At 48.2% G+C, this 19324-nt stretch overlaps 1 protein-coding gene across 1 annotated transcript in view; it reads right to left on the reverse strand.

The window, feature by feature from the left end:
• Window positions 1–3981: 3981 nt before the first annotated feature.
• Window positions 3982–19324, reverse strand: part of TOP1 (DNA topoisomerase I) — a 66212-nt gene continuing 50869 nt past the window's right edge. The window contains exons 10-21 of the mRNA XM_084271389.1: window positions 17190–17311; window positions 16373–16495; window positions 14715–14902; window positions 13932–14076; window positions 12833–12976; window positions 11519–11704; window positions 9923–9991; window positions 9165–9279; window positions 8296–8423; window positions 6829–6923; window positions 5938–6087; window positions 3982–5413 (exon numbers count right to left, since the gene is read on the reverse strand). Coding sequence (XP_084127515.1) covers window positions 5311–5413; window positions 5938–6087; window positions 6829–6923; window positions 8296–8423; window positions 9165–9279; window positions 9923–9991; window positions 11519–11704; window positions 12833–12976; window positions 13932–14076; window positions 14715–14902; window positions 16373–16495; window positions 17190–17311 — 1568 coding nt within the window. The 3' untranslated portion in view covers window positions 3982–5310. The remainder of the gene's footprint in view (window positions 5414–5937; window positions 6088–6828; window positions 6924–8295; window positions 8424–9164; window positions 9280–9922; window positions 9992–11518; window positions 11705–12832; window positions 12977–13931; window positions 14077–14714; window positions 14903–16372; window positions 16496–17189; window positions 17312–19324) is intronic.

A 19324-nucleotide genomic window follows, 5' to 3' on the forward strand; every position in this document is an offset into this window, starting at 1 on the left:
CTTGTTTTTGAGGGCAAAACCTGAGAAAGGAGTGTGGCTGTCAGAGAACCCAAAAAGGTAACTCACTCTGCAACGCTGATGGGGAGCGCCCATCACAACATCTCCGCAACCCCGGGTGGCCAGGGCGTGGAGGTGCTGGGTCGTGATGCGGTGGGTCCAGGTTTGAGTGGTGGCTTGTCAGCCTTGCACTAACGCCCCGTGTCCGCCATGCTGCACGCACAGGAATTTCACAGTTTAATCTGACAGCACGTGGAGTGTGTCTGCTGCCTGCCAGCCTCATTCTGTGGTCCCAGCTCCTGGGATGGGCTGCAGGGAATCACTCCCAGCCCCCCATGGCAGCAGGAACTTCCCTCCTACTCCTGTTGCCCTGTACTGGGCTGCCCTGTACCACGCTACCCTGCCCCAGGCTTTGGCCCACAGCGGGTCAGTTTTACTTTGGAAGAAATTCCTTGGGTCACGTTCATCACACAGAGCTGTGGAGGGGTGGGCTCTGCAAGTGTCCCCTTGCAAGCACCTCCGGGAGAAGGGGGTTCCCCTCTGTGCTGGCTGTAGCACCCACAGGGCCCCCACAGCCCCAAAGCCTGGGGTGCCAGCCCCCCATTCTGTGGGACTCGTGGAGCGGCTGCATCCTCTGCCCAGGAGCAGGCTAACAACCAGGTGATCACTGGCTTAAGGACAGTCCCTTCCCCTCGCTCCCCATCCTTGCTCAAGGGCTGGGGAAGTAAAATCCAGGAAAACAACCCCCTGAGGCCATGCTGGAGGTGCAGAGGTCCCTGCACCCAGCATCCCTCTGACACCAGTGTCTGGGAATGGACACATCCCTCTCCCACCCTGGGGACTGCACATGGAAAGGAGATGCCCAAGCCTCCCTCACCAGAGAGCACCACACGCAGCACCTGGCCCTGGGAGAGATGCAGCACTCCAGGTTATTTGGTTTGGTCTGTTCTGCCCTGCATGAGTGGATAGAGGAGAACTGAGCCCATGGGCTGATAAAACCACCATCAGGAAGAGCTTCCTCCTTCCTGCAGGATCTGGAAACCCTCAGGGACATGGGTGCTGAGCTCCCTCCAGCTCTGGGGCCATGTTGCAAGGCGGGTTCCTGCAGGGATGGAAAGTAGGCCTGCCTGGGCCGCAGAGCCGCTGAGGATGCTGGCACAGTGCCTGCAGCTTGTGCTCAGCAAGGAGCTGGGGCGAAGCCGTGCCCACAGGCAGTCCCCTGCGTCCTCCTGTCCTTCCCGGCATTGTGAGATCCCTCTGGATCACAAACTGGCTCCTGGTGGGAAATCCGCTGCAGCTCCAGGTTCCTTGTCCCCACCCCCTGATGTTCCATGGAGCATACAGGGTTTTTTTATACTCTCAATTCACCTGGTTTCAATTCCCAGCCCTTGAATCCTGGAAGACTTCCAGGGGGGTGGGGATGCATCCAGCAAGGTTTGCAGCCTCCCCTTGGCATTGGGCCCTGTCTGTGGGCTCACGAGATCCAGATCCAACCTAAATTATGCCCTGCTCTGCTGGTCACATCACTGTTGCCTCAGTTTCCCTCGCTGCCAAACACAATCCATGTTGCAGGGCAGGGAAACTGTACTGGGGTGGTGGTGAGGACCAGGCGCTGTGGGGGTGGGATGCAGAGTAGGGTATAGCACATGGCTGTGTCTCTGCACAGCGAGTCAACAGGGTCTGGGAGTTCTCCACTTGAAGTGAGGGATGTGTGGTCCTGGCCTTGCTGTGCCACAGGCCAAAATACAGTTGACTAAATGCTTCTCAGCACCTGCCCAGGACAGACCGGTGAGGGAGCGCCCGTGCTCCCCGGTGTTCAGAGGGACCCAAGTGCCTTTTCAAGGGCTGGTTTTGCACCCACACTTCTTCCCCTCCCACTGACGGGGAGAGGCACAGCCCAGCTGGGGACATCAGCCCAGTCTCGTACCTCGGGGCAGAGCGGGTCCCAGGGGCTGGGACCCCCAGCCTGGGCAGGATCTGACAGCAGCGATGCCAGCCCAGGGGATCCCCCACTATGGGAACAGAGTGGGACAGGGGGAGAAGCAGCACATTTCCCTGCTCAGCAGTGTAGGGTACAGGAATTTAATTCAGCCAGGTCTGCAGGCGGTGTGGGGGGGTCTGTATAAATAGAAAGGGTGTTTTTACAGGCTGCATTGTTCCAGGCACGGGCGGGTTGGGAGCACAATGAACCCCTTTTCCTTCTCTGCCGGCATGTTCTCTGCTGCACCTTGGAAAGGCCCCAGAGAGTAAACGGTAACTTCTGCCAACTGTGAGATTTCAAAACCACAACAAAGCACCTGAAAATATCGCAGCAGGGAGCAGGAAGCCCTGCTCAGGGCTGGCCGTGCAGGCGCTGCTGCTCCTGGTGCTGACTGAGCCCACCCCAGCCACCCTCGCAGGGTTTGGGAGCCCAGAGAGTGCTGCCTTAGTGTGGGGGTGTCTGCTTCTAGCTCCCCAAGGACACCGGGCCGCTGCTCTCCAGCACCAAGGAGATGGAAGCATCCATCAGCCTCAGCGGCATGTCCCTGCCCAGCCTCCCACCCTTCCCGGCTGTGAGGCGAAGGAGAAGGTGCTACTCTCTGCTCCATCCTCCTCCCTGCCGTAGGCTGGGCTTATAAAAGGCAGCTGAGAAACTATGCCAAGAGCAGCAGCTCAGGTCTCGTCACATCCTGCTGGCTCTTTCTCTCAGCTGCAGCAGGCAGGGGCTTCCTGGGGAGCAGGTGAGGAGCCGGCCCACAGGAGGCAGAGCAAAGCAAACCCACGTCACCGGACAGGTAGGGTTAAAGCCGGAAGGATCAGGGCAGACAGGGACAGGCCACATCCTCCCGGCTGGGAGGACTCTGCTGTGCCAGCAGCTGGCACTGCCAGCTCCTGGGCTAGAGTGTCTCTCAGCAGGAGCTGAGGATCCCAACCTTGTACCACACAGGGGGACCAACCCCTGCCCTCAGCGCCCCCCCCCCCCCCCACTCCAGCTCGTTACACCTGAGCACCCAGGAGCAGCTGGGCTTTCCCGCAGCACCAGCCCTGCCCTCCATGGCCATGCTTGCTGCACCAGCACCAGGCTGCACTTGCCCTGCCTTTGGCTGGAGCAGGGATGTGGGAGAATTCCTCCAGGCTCCCAAGTAACCCCAGGCCTGGGCACAGAACACCAATGCAGAGACTACAGGAGTAAAGAACAACCCAAACACTGTGCTCTTCTCCATGCTTCCCAGTGCAGCCAGCTGCAGCACATCCTGGCCCCCTCAAAGGAGCGCAAGCTGACCACCACCTTGCCACGGGGCCACCTGGGCCCAACACTCACCACCCCAGCCCTCCTATCTGCCAGAGGCTGGCCTGGCTGTGCCCCTTGCTCCTGCCACATCCCACTTCACTAAAGCAGCAGCCTCCACTTCTCAGGGCGCTGGTAATGCAACTGCAGGGCTGCACTCCCCATGTTCCCACCTACTCATGAATGCCAGACAGCGTGTCCCAGAAAGGATCTTCACCTGGCACCCGGAACACAGGGACGACAGGGAACAAAATACATTCCAGCCACTCCTGCTGGGGCTGGGAGCAGAACCAGGCAGCTCTGCACTCAGAGGGCTCTGATACTGAAGCACAGAAACCCAAGTGAGCACACTGCTCTGCGGGGAGCACCACTGAAGGATCTGGGAGCCAGGCAAACTGAGGGACCCCAGCACCACCTTGAGCTCCCGAGCCAGCAGCAGGATCACAGGCTGCCAGAACAGCCTGCTCAGCTCCCCGTGCCCAGGGCTCTGGAACACCACCCTGCAACACTGTGGGACCAACTCCTCCACCCTCTGAACATCTATCTACATGACTGTACCGACCCACCACGACTCAACACATCACTACAAACCCGCTCACTCTCAACTCGCCCAATGAAGACTGCTGGGCCAATCCCAAACCCAGCTGGCCCCTCACCTCAGCACCCTCTGTACAGCCCTGTTAGGCCAGGGTGAAAGAACACACAGACACCACCACTCAGTTAAGTTGTAGGAATTTATTTTAAATAACCTACAGTTGATTAAAAGGGAATTCATGATAAAAATAGAAGATACTTGTTGAGGAAAGGCTGCAGGAAATGGTCTTCGCACACACACTACGCTAACAATGCCTCTAAAACTAATGATTATAGCAAAAAAAGGTTTCACATTAAAATTCTGCTTTTTAATTTTTTAAAATTTTTTTACACAATTACAAAAGAAAAAATAAAAGCCCTAAAATCTTGATTATTTTCCTTTTTGGACCGATGCTCATTTCCCTCGAAATTTATTGACCTGTGAAACTTCTTTTTACACAATAAAATCTTTCAAGTAAAAGAGGGGAATGGGGCTTAGAAAAAAAGGGGGGAAAAGGTAAAACAGTCTGACCAACCTAAAAAGTAGATATTCTTGACGTGTACAGAGCGTGTTCAGAACAAAATGTGACGGGAATGTCATTTGTTGCCAATTTCACTTGTCCTCAAATTCCACACACATCTCCCCAGCACACGGTCCCCTCCCTCCACCCACTCCCCCCAAAATCTACACGATCTTTAAGATCAAGAGGAACAAAACAAGCCCCATTTAAATATTTTAAAATAATTAAAAGAAAAGAAAAATTCACATTTCAAAAAAAGGAACACTCAAGTCAGGAGGCCGATTTCCCATCACGTTTTGCTCTGAACAAACGGGGTGGATATTTGTAATTCATGTTCCAATGTCCACGACTGTTTCAAGTGACAAATTTAAAAGTAAAAACAAAAAGATTTGGGTATTTCCATGACTCTAGTGACAGCTGTAACAGGTGCGTTGGGTTTCTTAAATTTTGTTTTCTTTGTTAAATTCTGAAATGGGGCGGGAGGGGGAGGGGAAGGGCAGGGGTTAAGGAGTCCATTTTCTATTAAAATATAGAAGTTATTGCAAAACCCTAACTGTAAAAACGCACCAATATAATTGGATTTTGTATACAGTAGCTAAAGATTCCCACGCTCTCAGTGTGATGGTGAATTTGCCTGGCGGAAGGTTGACAAATCCCCCATCCACTTGCCCTGCCTCAAGAGAAAAACCACACAAACCAGACAGCTAGAATTTGGATCTCTGAAACATTTTTTAAATAAGTTGTCCATAGGACAACTGGCTCAGCTCCTTTAGGATATTTCCAGGTTACGCTTTCTGCAAGATGTTGGCTGTTTTATCTGATGCTCACTTGCCCCTTTCCTCCCCCTTCCCCAGCATCCGAGGACAAGTAAGGCTCACAGTTTATCAATCTCCCTAAAAACCAGGCTACTCCCCCTTTTATTTCCATAAAATTCAGCTCAGTAAAAACAGGTTAAAACTCATAGTCTTCCTCTGCCATGTCGATAGCCCAGGCAAATTTCTCCCGTTGGGTTTTGTTGTAGATCTTCTCTATAGGAATTCCCCACTTCTTACACCTGTGGAAGAGGAGATGCTGTTAAGAGTCCAGTGGCACAGGCACCCAACCCTTGCTGTGCGGTACCGCTCTCTCTCCCCGGGCACCTCCCAGCTCTGCTCTGACACAGGACCACAGACTGGTTTGGGTGGGAAAGGACCTCACAGCCCATCCTGTCCCAACACCCCGCCATGGGCAGGGACACCCTCCTACCTACGCTAGTAGCCCAGAGTGCCCAAAGCCCCATCCAGCCCAGCCTTGTATGTGCCACCCAGCTGAGCAGGACCAACTGCCTGGTGTTCAGCCTGGCAGGTTCTTCAACCCGTCACCTCCCAGCGTGGAGGGACCTTGGCTGGCACGTTACACCTGCCTCAGGAGACTCTTTCATAACTCTCCTGAAACCATCTGAAGCTAGGAAGGAAGGGCACAGAGACAGCTGCCCTGGGCAGCACAGGGGCTCTCAGCCAAAACCCTTGTCTGCTAGCTAGGGGACAGGACACAGATGACAGAGCTGTCCCTTCCAGCAGAGCTCAGGCAGGTGCTTACCAAGCAACAGAGATCCTGGGATCCAGATAGTTGAGTTTGGAGGTGCCCAAAGCGATCTGCTTGTTCTCCTCCCTATCTGTAGCCTGAACCTCCAGCTTCATCAGCTGCTCTTCAATCCTTTGCACTGCTTTCTTCTTGCTCTCCACTGTCCTAGGGTGGGAAAGAATCAAAGCGTTTCATTCCTAATGCCCTGCCAGGCGTGAGACGGCAGCACTGTGGGAACCCAAAGGAACTCTGCTCAAGGTAAGCAATGCCACCAGCCACAAAGGGCAGCTGTGCCAGCACAGATGGTGACACAAACCACAGCACATGCAATTAAGAACTGACATTTTCCAAGAGGCAGCGCAGAAATTTTAAGCAGTAGTTTTGTTTAAAAGGGTTGGAAGCAACAGCTGGAACTGTACCAATGCTACACCCACTTCAGAACCAGCTCACCTATCCCTCTGTTATAGTCATGCTGGGACTTTGCTTTCAGAACTCCCTTCACTCAGCACCCCTGTGGCTATCCTGCAGAGCCACACAAGAGTGTGGGCATAACATCTGCACCATGTGCTTCCAGCAGAGTGGAATCCAGGAAAGTGCATGTGCAAGTGTGTAAGGTCTGGCTCTGCACTGGTGCACCCTGGAGCCACAGCTCTGCTCTGACCTGGGCAGCGGCGGCTGAGCACCGACTGCTGCTCAGCTCACAGATGCAGTGGAGAATAATGTTAGTGACCACCCTGTGGTCCTCAACCTGAAGGTTGTTTCTTCATGCAGAGAATGAAGAGGGGACCAGAAAGCCTGAGAAAATCTTCCCAGATCACAGGCTGGGGAAACACAATACAGGGTGAAGGACACACTCGGAGCTGAGAGTACAGGGAGCATTGCACAGCCTGGTAACACCAGCCTTACTTTTTAGACTTCTCATCCCTCCGGACCTTGGCATCAGCTTTGGCGCTTTTCAGTTCCCTCCTGGCATCAGCTAACTGCTCCTTCTTGGCATCGATCTAGGAGAGGCAAAACCAGATGGCAGCACCGTGAACAGGCTGCTGACAACTGTGGGAGTCACCCCTGGGCAGCACAACGTGACCCAGGGAATGATTCTGTGACCATGTTCAGAGTTTAGCAGTGCTCAGACCCACTTCTGCAGAACAATTAGGCCATTGGCCTTTTGGTTTGCTGCAAAGCCTTGTGCAGTAGAACGTTCCCCTCAGAACACAGGGCCCCACTTGCTCCCAAAGACAAGGTGGTGCTGGGGGCATTCTCACACAGCTACAGCCAAGCAGGCAAAAGAATTGGCTCACAATCCACTGCATCCCACCAGTACCAACTCTGAGTGTAATATGGGAGGATGATCCCTGTTCCCTCAGCAGGACTCAGTTCTTGCCCTAAATCCTACAGGCTGGAAGCTGTTACTGGTTAAGTTCTTGCCCAGTAAGTTTAGGATTCAGGGAGATTTAGCATTTTCACAGAATCACAAAGTTGGAAAAGACCTTTAAAATCATCAGGTCCAACCGTTCCCATCCTATGCTAAACCATATCCCTAAGTACTAGATCTACCCTTTTATTAAACACATCCAGGGATGGTGACTCAGCCCCCATCCTGGGCAGCCTGTTCCAGGCCCTGATGACTCTTTCAGTAAAAAATTTTTTTCTAACATCTAATCTGACCCTGCCCTGGCACAGCTTTGTGCCATTTCCCCTTGTCCTAACTCCTGTCATCTGGCTGAAGAGACCATCACCCACCTCTCTACAACCTCCTATCAGGTAGTTACTTTGCAACCCCTATTCAAGCATTCCCCTCAAACAGCCCCCAAGCTCTAAGGTTGAGGGTGAAGGCTGCTGTGTTAGGTGTTACAGAAGCAGGGGACACTGCAGTGCCAAACCAGAAGTCCTTATTGTGAAGGCTGTTCTAAAGCCAGACCAGGAATGGACCAACCCCTTTGGACCTTGTGGCCCTCACCAGAAACAATCTGCAAAGGATGAGGTCAGGTCAGAAGGGCATAATGTACCATGTACACAGCCTGTGCTGGCAGCGGCCTGGGATTCACGCAATGGGAGTGGATGGCCACTCTGGGTTCGTTTGGGGATACAAATCAGAGCTACAGACTGCTGCTCTGAAGTTTCCATGGCAGCAGAACACATGGCTGCAGGATGAAGGACAGATAAAAAGGGTCTGGCCTTGGCCTTTACAGGTAAAAGACAACTCAGACTGAGCGGTGTCCCTTTCAGCTCACTACTCTCCAAGCAGGCCCATCTCTGAGGCAGCAATCACCAGCTCCTGACTGGGAAAAGCAGCCTCTGCTTCCCTTTCACCCCAAGCGAAGGGAAACGTGACTCCCAAGATGCAGGACTGGGGCTGGGCCAGGGTGGGGGTACCTTGCTCTGGAGGTTCATCATGGACTTCTCGAAGGTCTTTGGCGGAGCCCTCTGGTGGTTACACAAGATGGCGACCGCTCTGTTGGCACGGTTGTAGGAAAGGATCTTCGCTGGGATGTTGTCGTCCGCTGCAGAGGACAAGAAAGTGGTGAACAAGTGGGTTCTCCAGGTCTGTGCAGGCTCCACTGGCTGTAGAACCTTCCCCTCATAGAGGCCAGTCAGCCTGGCACTCCAACCTAATTGCGGGCCAAGAGTTAGGCCCCTGAGCTCTTCTGTCCTGGGGCCTGACTCTTCCCTGGGGTCTGACCTCTTCCATCCTGGGGCCTGACTCTTCGTGGGACAGTTTCTTTGACAGAAACAAAACACCATTTGCCACCCAAGAGAGGGGAAGCACATCCATGCTCAGAGCAGAGGCCAGCAGGACCATACTGCTCAAGCCACTGCTGGACCTCACAGACCCTACGTGCCCACTTTGTAAAGCTGTAGAAGTATGAGCTAGCAGTGCCCAAATGACAGGCTGTGAGAGTGCAGCCAAGAAACACAGGGCTGTTACAGATGTATCTGGCTGCCTACCACCCACAATGCTTCACGATTACCAGAAAGCAAAGATGTAGCAAATAACAGGCAAAAACTAGCAGGCACGCCTCAGTGTGCTCACAGGTCAGCTCTGCCCTGCCCCAGTGCTGGGCTTGCTCAGCAACCTCAAAAGATTGCTTGGCAGCAGATTTTTGGTCAGACCTCAGCTGCCCATCACTTGCACTGACAGAATTGTGACCAGGAAGTCGTGTACTTGTGGCTCTGTGAAGGAAGCCAGGTCTGTTTGTCAGGATAAGATCTGTTCCACTCTCAGTTTCAAGGACAAGACTTACGATTAGTGAGCTCCTTGAGCTGCTGCTGTAGCGTGATGGACGCATTGTAAGTACGGAATACCTTGGCTGTCAGTCCCTCCATAAGGTCTTGAAGATGTTTATTTAAAATACTAGTCTAAGGAAGCAGAGAAGAGATAACAGTTAGCACTAGAATTGGCCACAGCATGTGTGATATCTCCGGACACAGGGCTGATGAAGACATGCAGCTCACAGCTGAAACCTTGTGTACTCCTACCTGACCGCAACAGAATGGCCACAACATTACTGAAACCACATGAAAAGCAAATGAAGAACCAACACGTACTATACTGGTTATTAAGTACCACAGGTGGCCAAAACAGTTTTCTTCAGTGGGAAGGTTTTGGTTTTCAACAGGTAGAAACATGCCCGTCCCATCCCAGGAAATGTGCCCGAACCACCGCAGTGCTCCCACAGAGCCAAACGTGCAGATGGGGGTGGCATCTCAAAATCTGTCACCTCACACAATCTTCTTCTCTGAACTCTGAAAAAACTTCCCCAAGTCAGAGCCAGCCAGGCTCCCCAGGACCAAGGCCCATTGCTTCAGGAACCTGTGGGCGCAGTGGACAATACAGACACCAGACTCACTCACTCACTCTCGCTGCTTTTAGGTTCCTCAGACCAGCTGTGGAAGAAAATTGCAACTGAAACCATTTCTGGGACAGAGCAGGTGTCACTGCCTGGTGCAGAGTGAGCTGGTGCTCTACCACCCCCCCTCACCATTAAATGTACATGCTTACATTGAGGCGGTCAAAGAGGTCATCCTCAGGCTGCTTGTTCTCCATGAACAGCTGAAGATTCTTGAACACCTGAAGGAAAAGAAATCTGGTCACTTCAGGTGCACAGACCAACAGCACTGGGTAGCAGCAACACGTAAGAAAGCAACACTGTCAGGGAGCCACTTAAACTGTTTTCAGGCAACAGCGAAGATGCTGGATGTTACTTCCCAGTGGGCAAAGACCCACCTCTCAATACCAACACTTGTGTTGAAGGTTCTTATCCAGCAACACGAGTCCTGAACATTCAACACCACCTTTTATCCTTCAGATCAAGATTGCAGAAGGCCTGATTCTACTCTGGCTTAGCTGCTTAACAGAGAAAGACACCCCAATGCTACCACCTTTCCCTTCCTTTCCATCATTACTCTACCCAGAGACCTCTCAGCCATTTCCCACAGAGTCCAGTCCTCCTCATTATTTTCATACAATTCCATCACAAACAAGAACCACTGGGGTAGGGAGAATAATCAAAGTATCTTTGATTACACAGGGACCACAAATCTCAGCTCTGTGTGCTCCAAATCCCCAGTTACCAGCTTCTCAACAACGTTCTTCTTTTATAGACATCTAACATACAAAGATTTCCAATTCCATAATAATCAATTCCCCACTGTAAGCGCTGAAGAAGAGATACCAAGAGACACCAACACCAATAAACTTAAACAGGAAAAATGTTTTCTTTAAACAAGGAAATAAGAGTATATAGCAGCATAGTTTGTTCTTTTATAGTTATTTCATTCCTCAAGAGGCCAACTCTTACTGCTGATTGTCATTACAATCCCCACAGTATTATACATGTGGTATCTACATACTGGGCTGATTGCAGAGCTGTGGGCCAGATGCAGAGCTGTTACACCCACAAAACCAAGGCTTTTCAGATAGCACCCTCCAAGCTCACACCGCTGGGTGGGGTTTTATTCAGGAATGAGGTCAAGATCATAGCAGGTTTGAAATTGGTGGATGACAAAGAAATAAAGGAATTGACACTGTCTATGAAAGAATCCTTGGTTGACAGATACCTTGGGTCATAGACCAGAAGTATCAGCACACCTGCTCTGGAGCACCCAAGATCTAGACCTACTTTACTGAGGGGTCAACTTCAACATGAACAGAAGCACTGTGATGGAGATGCTACTATCATGAAAGCTCAGGCTGATCTGCTGCTCTAACTGTGCCCTCCAGCACTATTTCAGAACTACATGTGCCTAGAACTATATCATCTACAGGTGACAAAACCAAGACTCCTGACCAGAACGAGACCCAAGACATTCATCTAACTTGGCCATTACAGTGAGGTTATGCCAGGTCTTCACACTGAGACCACAGGGAAGAACAACAAGATGTTTAAGTATCACATCTGCTGGGTTATGTTATGTTATGTTGTACCACCAGCAGCCTTATCCTCCATGGCACTGTCAATAAAAAGGGGAGAATATTGACTTACTTTCTGAATAGGTATCTGACTAGTGACAAAGCACCCTATTACTGCCACCAAAACCATGCTGACCACACACCTCTGCAATCCTGCCTGTGTATGTGTTTGTGGAGATGCCTTACCCTCTTCTCAACAGGGACTTTGTTGTAGTATCGGATGGAGTCTTTCCCGAGGAAGTCAAACTCAACCACGTATTCCTGGCCATCCAGTTCAGGATGCAGCTTGATGTGTTCTACTCTCAGAGAGCAGCAGCCCACGGTGTCAGCTGTCTCACCTTCTTCTTTTTCATTACCAGCTCTCAGGGCAAGCTACATTTAGACCAAGACAAGAACAGTAAGCATTTCAAACCATCCCAGTAATGTATATAGAAGCTGAAAACTTTCAAACCTGGCCTAAAAATCAGCAATGCCATAGGAGAAGAGAAAGGGAGAAAATGCATTTGAGTGGCTAAAACTGACACTTACACAATTCTAATAAAACCAAATTTAAGTTCTTTTTAGAAGTGTTTTAAATAGCTGTACACAAAAGCCACAAACCTACTAGAAAAGCCAATTTTTCAAAGAGAAGTTTAGACCAAGATGTTTTACCAACTTCTGCTCATTAAGTAACTCAAACCATACGACAGTTCTGCCTCTTGGTGATCCATTACAAAACATCTGACTTTTTTAAAAATCAAACTGACTTCCATGTGAACTCGACCTTATAGAAAACCATAAAGTTCAGCTGCTTGTGATCCTACCTCTTCACTGCATGCTAAGTAAGACCCTTTCAATGGCATAATGGACACTTTAATTTATATAAATAATATAAAGAATGTGTTTGGCTGCCTAAAAATGTTTTTTAACAGGGTAAAACAATGTCTAATTTTTGAAGAAAAACCTTCAGTGTTCATATGCAACTGCATTTATTCAAATCCAAGTGCCCTGGTTTACACCAAACCATTCTGAACAAAACCTGCTAATTTAATTGGTCAAGACACCACACACACCTGGGCTACAGCTCTCTGGGAATTGGCTGTAAGCAGCTTTAAATGCATCGATGCAACTGCAGTTTTCTTTACGCTATGGTGCAAACATAATTATGAAACCTCATGACTGCAACCTCAAACTGAAGAGGTGACAAACCAGCAGGAAAACTGAAACAGCTGGAGACAAAAGGTCCACACAAACTTCCCAGTAACACAACGGGGTGATTCTGGAACCAGGCTGTGAATTTTGCCTGAATTAAAACAATGCTGCCTGAAATAGCCACGTTCAGTACAATAGTTTATTGCTCTGGATTCCAGGTAATGGGAAGGAAAAGGAGACAGGAGCCTGCCCACCAGGAAGTCTCAGGATACCTTAGTAACAGGGCTCAATTCTGCCTTTGGTACTGACACACAGCATTCCCACCAGGACAGGAAAGGTAAGAGGAGTGGGCTGGGGTAGGAGCCTTACTTTATCAATGAAGTACAGTGCCACAGCCCTCTGCCGTACTTTCATCTCTTTGGATTTCCAGTCTTCTCGATACTGATTCCGGATTTTATCTACACACTTCTTCAACCTCCGAGCTGTCTCATACTTCTGCCAGTCCTTCTCACCCTGCAGAGAGAGTTGGAATAGAGTCAGCATTAGAGAGCAGGCAAAGGACCATTTCCAATCTGCATCTCAGAACTCTGCAAGTCTGCGTGTGGCAAACGGTCTCACTGTACAAAAGCACTGAGCTTTTGCTGCTGAACAGCCTGGCCTCCAGCGCCGCTGCCACACAGCTGTAGGTAATTCAGATTTCCATGATATTAAACGCTTCCACGGAAGCAACTATAAAGACACAAAAGATATTATGTCTTCCATGCTTCTCAACATATAAATGATTTCCTCTGCTCTATTCAGATGACACTTATGCTCTTTCAGCTGTGTAATTAAACGCCCATAAAACGTAAAAGCAACATCAACAGTTCATCATCATTATTATATATTCAAGCCATGGCAGAAAGAGGGCATGAATTCACAAGGAACAGTGATTTTCCCCCTATATTTGTAGGACAAATCCCTTGCTTCCAACCCAGGAAAAAAACCTCTTAAATAGACTTCACAAGAAGAACTTCAATCCTACCCCTGAAACTGAAGGTTACTCATCTTTCACCAGGTTTATCACTGTTTTTGTGGAATTGATCTGTTGGCTGGTTATTTGCTCCCACAGTAGGGTCTGTTTTCCTTCAGCTCCTTATCAGCCTTCTCAGTCAGGAGTCTGGCCACCATTTTAATTTTACAATTGGCTAATTAGCAACCCATGGTTAGAATTTTACCACACTATCAGGCAGGGGGAGTTCGGGCAAAGGTAAGTAAAATATCCACCAGACCAAGTCTGTTCTCAGATAAATTTCTTCCTTTTAGGTTTACATAAAGTGAAGGATTCCTACCAGGAATGACACAATGATGCCAGTGAACAATGAAATAACAAGGCAGTTTAAACATCCTCCCTCTCTCTGAGCCACCAGCTACATTTGCTTCTTGTATACATGACCAGGAAGATTTTTTTATTAAGTTACAACTTTACCTTAATCCTTGAGCTAGGGTTCAACATGATGTATTTGATAGAGCCTTGGATGTTCTCAGTCCATGACACAAGCCAGGTAACCTTGTTGTCATGTCGGACTTCCTTCCATTTGTGTCCTGGTGGAGGGGGAGGGATCTTGGAATCCCTGCAGAGAATTGCAAAACAGCAAATAAAAGCTATTTAATAATACTTCCAAGGCATCAAAATAGAGAAAGTAAGAGATGCCATCACACAAAGAATGCAGAGGGAAAGAAACTGAGGCAACGTAACTGTAGTTCCACAAGCTGGAAATCAAGTGAATCAAATTGAACCAAGATCAGAAATGTAACTGCTATCAATATGCATTTGCTGAACAACGGTATGAAAGGTGGGAACACACATTGCTAGGACCAGCCTTGATTTGTGGACACTCATCTGGAGAAGACTGAAGAGGAAGCCCACCGAACCTTAGCCTTTGACATCAAGGACAACAAAGCAGAGCTTTGCTGGCTGGGGCAAAACCATGACACCTACCTAGAATAAAATTAATTTCTGGCAATACTAGCTGGAAAGACTGTTTCAACACATATAGGCTGTAGGCATGAGGAAGAAAGTATGTTGATAAAGTTCTATGTGAAAGCCATGAAAGCCTTGTTCAGTCTTTACTTCTCTTAAGTTGCTTATCCAAACAGGTGTAAGACAAGCCTATTTCTACATGCTTCAATATCAACCTCTATAGGATTTTTAAAAAGACACTAATCTATCTAGAAAGCAACGCCAAGGTGTGAAGCACCCAGTGCTTACTTGCTGCAGTTAATGATGATGTCTTCTGGCATGATGCGTCTCTTCAACATGCCCATTTTGGGATGGTTCCCACGACCTCGGAAGAGACCTGGAGGTTCAATCTTGAAGTTGGCAATCCTCTCCTTGTGGTTGTCCATCACACAGTAACCATATTCCTTCAATAGCCGTTCATTCTCCTCTTTGATTTTCTGGAAGAAGCCAAAAGCAAGTATGATATGGTATCCTCAACACCACACATGCCAAGACTTAAAAAATACAAGTGCTATTTGCACCACACTAATGCTGAAAACCCAACTCCAAACCAGATCCTCATCACACCATGTGTATCAACACAGAGAACAGCAGACTGCCCAGAAAAGCAGCCATCAAATGCAAGCAGCACAAACCAGAGAAGCAGAGAAGAATGTGCAAAACCTCACACATAAAAACCCGTATTTGAAGGAAACACATGAGGGCTGGTGAAGAAAGCTACGGTTTTGCCACAACAGAGGCATTTACCTCTATCCACATGGCACAGTGGCACGGGCAGCCCAGCACAGTACTGCTGCTTTAGTCTATATTCCAGATTTAACATCCACTGGACTTTACATCTTGTTTATGTATAAAACCCCAGACTTCTGTGTTTGAACTCAGCATTGGAAAGCAGGCAGAGGAATGTCTCCAGTCTGCCGCATGTCAAGCCTGTGTCAGCAAATCGTCTCATAAGCAGAACACAGTCTCCTAAGTAAAAATGTGCTGAGATTTCACTGCATACTTCTGTGCCTGAACTCTAATTATATAGAAGGAAGAAAACACTGCAGCTCAAAATAAAACATCTGACCCATAGACAGCACTGGTGCTCCAGCTAAGAAACTACCAGAAAAAAGTGATTTCACCATTGAAATAGCTCCACTGGATGGGCACTGGGAAGGGCTCACCCGTGTTTATCAAATGTTAAGACATGTTTATCAGCAGTAAGACACAGGCTCTCTATTTTGGTGGGACCCCACTGACCTCACAGACCATACTTCCCAAGCTACCCAGCCCCTTACTCAAGGGACAATTACTGCAGTGTTGCAGAAGATGAACTGAGAACTTGGGGCAAGTTTCCAATTTCCACTGCAGTTAGTCTCAGTCATCTAAAAACTATTTAATTCTCTCCCCACAAGCCACTGCAGCCATGCGACTGGAGAATTTTCTTTGTTTTATTTTTGATTTTAAATTCAGGAAACTGCATTACCTGATATTTAAGATTTGTTCCTTCATTTTATTCATTAATGTCACTGCTGCATCCCTTCCACCATCCCAAATTTTGCCCAGCAAATCCAAGGAGCTTCTAAAATTAAAATCTATCCTTAACTGACTATTCACTATTCATTACTGGCCAGGGATCAAGGCTACCCATGGAGGTAGAACCTCTGGACTCCCTTTATTTATGTAAGCAGGATCAGGAGCTTTAGCCTTATCAATGTCATTTTACCTCAGGATGAAGGTTCAGCTGTAAACACAGTGCTTTCCCCTACCTGAGCTGCACAGCAAAGATTCCTACAGTTAACATGAAAGTAATAATTTGAAAGCAAACACTGACATATACAGCAAGGCAGGCAGAAGAATGATTACACAAAGATGTTTACAAGCCAGCTAAGAATCAAGAAGCCTCCTAGAATTCCCTCTGGTACCTGTTTCTCCTCCTTGGACATCTGTTTCCTAGCTTCCGACTGAGCTTTGAAATACTGGCTCATGTGGGTGAAGTCACACTTGCTGAGGTTGGTGATAGTGCTCTTCTCTTCAGAGGTCATTTCCTTGCAGAAAGAAAGCAGCATTAAGTTTTCACATGTAGTATGTTTTCATACACAGCAGAGCTTACCCTACCCCAGACAGTTTAATCAGGAACAACAGACAGGTTCTCTCAACAAACCCTCAAGAATGTCCAAATTCTTGCACATGCTCATCCAGCTAAGGTCAAAGAGAGAAGGACAAGAAGCAGAGTGCACACAGTGTGCTGGCCTTCCAGCAGTGTGAGTGCTGTACCACCTCCCAAAGCGTTCTCACACTCAACAGTGCCTGGGACTGCTGAGGGATAAGGAGAAAAATCCAGTAACCATGTCTAGGAAAACTGCATCAACTGATCTGAAGGTTTAATCTTACAGCTGAGAGGATGACTGAGGTGAAGTTCTGAGATTTAGGTCTTTGGAAGGGGTTTCCCTCTAATACAAAGCTGTCTCTTCAACAAGGCATGTAAAAGATGATCTATACCCCATCAGACTATAACAGGTAAATTTGGTTGGAAGAACTCTGACTTTGTTGTCTTAGAAAGGGTCCTTCCTGGTGGAGCTACAGGACAGACTGCAAACCTCACAGCTACAATCTGAGGCAGATTTACTTGCCATAAGATAATTTTCCTACACACTGAACACAGCAGCCCCTTTTCACTGCCCAGTGCCAAGGAGACATGGGCCATGCTGCAGTCACTGCAGCCCAGGACTACGTGCCTACCTTTCTCCAGTCTTTGAAAAAGTTTTTCCTGAAGATCTCCTTTGTAGTGTACTCATGGTCAAGCATTTTTGCAAAGAATGTGGCAACTTCTTCTGCTTTGGTGCTCAGCTTCATGACTTTACCTACAAAGAAAAGTTTTCTTTTGAAAGGAAGTGGTAAACAGGAATTAAGGCCAGAAAGAGGCCACTGGAACTATGTTAAAGCATGTTGTATTTTCACCACAGAGAAGTTTTTCTTGAAATTATTATAGTACAGCAAATGGGGTGGACAACGGAAACAGAGGAGCACAATTGCTTGACTTTCACGATAAACAGTATGAAAAAAGTTTCCTCTGGAATCTAAACATTAATAAAAGCAATAGCAATCTGATGAGATAGGTCTGAGACACACAAGGCAGGAAGGGGAAAAGGGCTCCTGCAGGAAACCCTATGCTGAAATATCCCTGTGGTGTGTATGCTCCTGGGGAGATACTGATGTTTGAAGTGAAAGAGGCAAGGGATTATATCAATATTCCAGCACTCAAACATATGGGAAATGCAGTCTCTGTATCCCTCTTGTACCCAGCAAGGGACGCCGTGGCGGAACAGCCACAGCTAAATAGCCTTTAGCTATTTCTGGCCAGGAGGAGCCCTTCCTATGTACACATCACAAACAGGGGGGAAGGCGATGCCAAATATTCAACTCCCCTTCATTGCAGGGAAACGTGTCAGGATTCTGCTAATCGATCCCTTTACTGTGGGGATGAATTCCTGTGTCTCCCAATCAGGCTCAAAGGCTAATCATTTCTTAAGAACCACTGAGCTTTCAGCGAATAGAGGGGTCACATTTCAGCTTATCTGCAAGACTGCAGTACAAAGGGAAACTGCTGCAAGGGAAGACTGGAAAACACCAGGGAAAAGAGGCTGCTGCAACACTGAGGCTGCAGAACTGACATCTAACATTCCTATCAAGCATCTTTCTGGTCCCGATTGCATTCCTGATGATACATGAGGTGCCAGAGATCCCTGTGAAGGATTTTGCACGCAGCTCACATCTCCAGCTAGTTGCAAGATATATTTAAAGTCCCAATGGTCTGGCAGAGACTCAACACCTGTGGACTTTTTAACAACCATTTTGCTGCACAAAAGTCAATACAAGAAACACTACTGTTGATCCTATGCTCTTGGGGGAAAAAAACCCCAACCAAACCGCACTTTTGATTTACTACGTGCTTTAAAAAGTTGCATCATCTCCAAAATTAAAGCATGAGAGTCAGCTATAAAGCCTTGAGATCTATAAACCCTCGTAAAACAGGACTTAGCAAAAGGTCCTTCCCGTGATCTGAGCATATTCCACAATTAAATTAAACCAACAGTAACTCTGCCAATTTTTAAGCTGCAACCTAAAATACAGCATTTGTTTGCTTCTAACAGGAAATGGGGGAAGGGACAGACAGCAAGGGAAACGGTTTTTCCAGGCTGCGAGTCAAGCCTGAAAGAGGCTACTGAGTTACTAACACGTTATGGGGCTAAAATGATCAGTATTTTCCCCCAAACAGCCGAAGGCTCAGTCACCTTTATCTAACCACTTTAGAAAGTATGTCACTGGACTCAATCTCCTCTTTTTTTTACAAAGGTTTGAAAAGGATCTCTGTGACAGGGCTGGACATTTAAAGAATGAAAGAGATTTAAGGGACATAACAAGCAGAAGTGACCACGTGGCCATGACTGAAATGTGACTGCCACCATCTACACTCTTACCTTGCCCCTTCTACAGAACAACACCAAGTTCAAGGCACCTCCGGGGTATGGGTTGTAGCTTGTTAACCCACAGTAACTCAAACACATAGTCAAGCCCAAAAAGATGGCTTTGGCATTTCAAGCTCCTTTACTGAGTCTGGTATCGCAGACACTAACAACAGCTCCAGCAGACACGACGTTAGATGAGAACAGGCAGTCTCACTGCAATTCCTCCACTGAGAGCAGGCAGCCCAGCAGCTGGCTGCCCAGCCATAGCGTGATTACTGGGCTCTACAAATCATCCTGGGATAATCTTGAAATTAGACAAAGCCTTGTGAACACAGACAGCAGCTCTCAGCAGCTGCTGTGCAAATCAGACATCTGATTTTTTTTTTGTCTGGTTTCTCAAGGAAGACT

Source organism: Gallinula chloropus (genome assembly GCF_964237585.1).
Source record: "Gallinula chloropus genome assembly, chromosome: 16".
In the NCBI taxonomy this organism is placed as follows: domain Eukaryota; kingdom Metazoa; phylum Chordata; class Aves; order Gruiformes; family Rallidae; genus Gallinula; species Gallinula chloropus.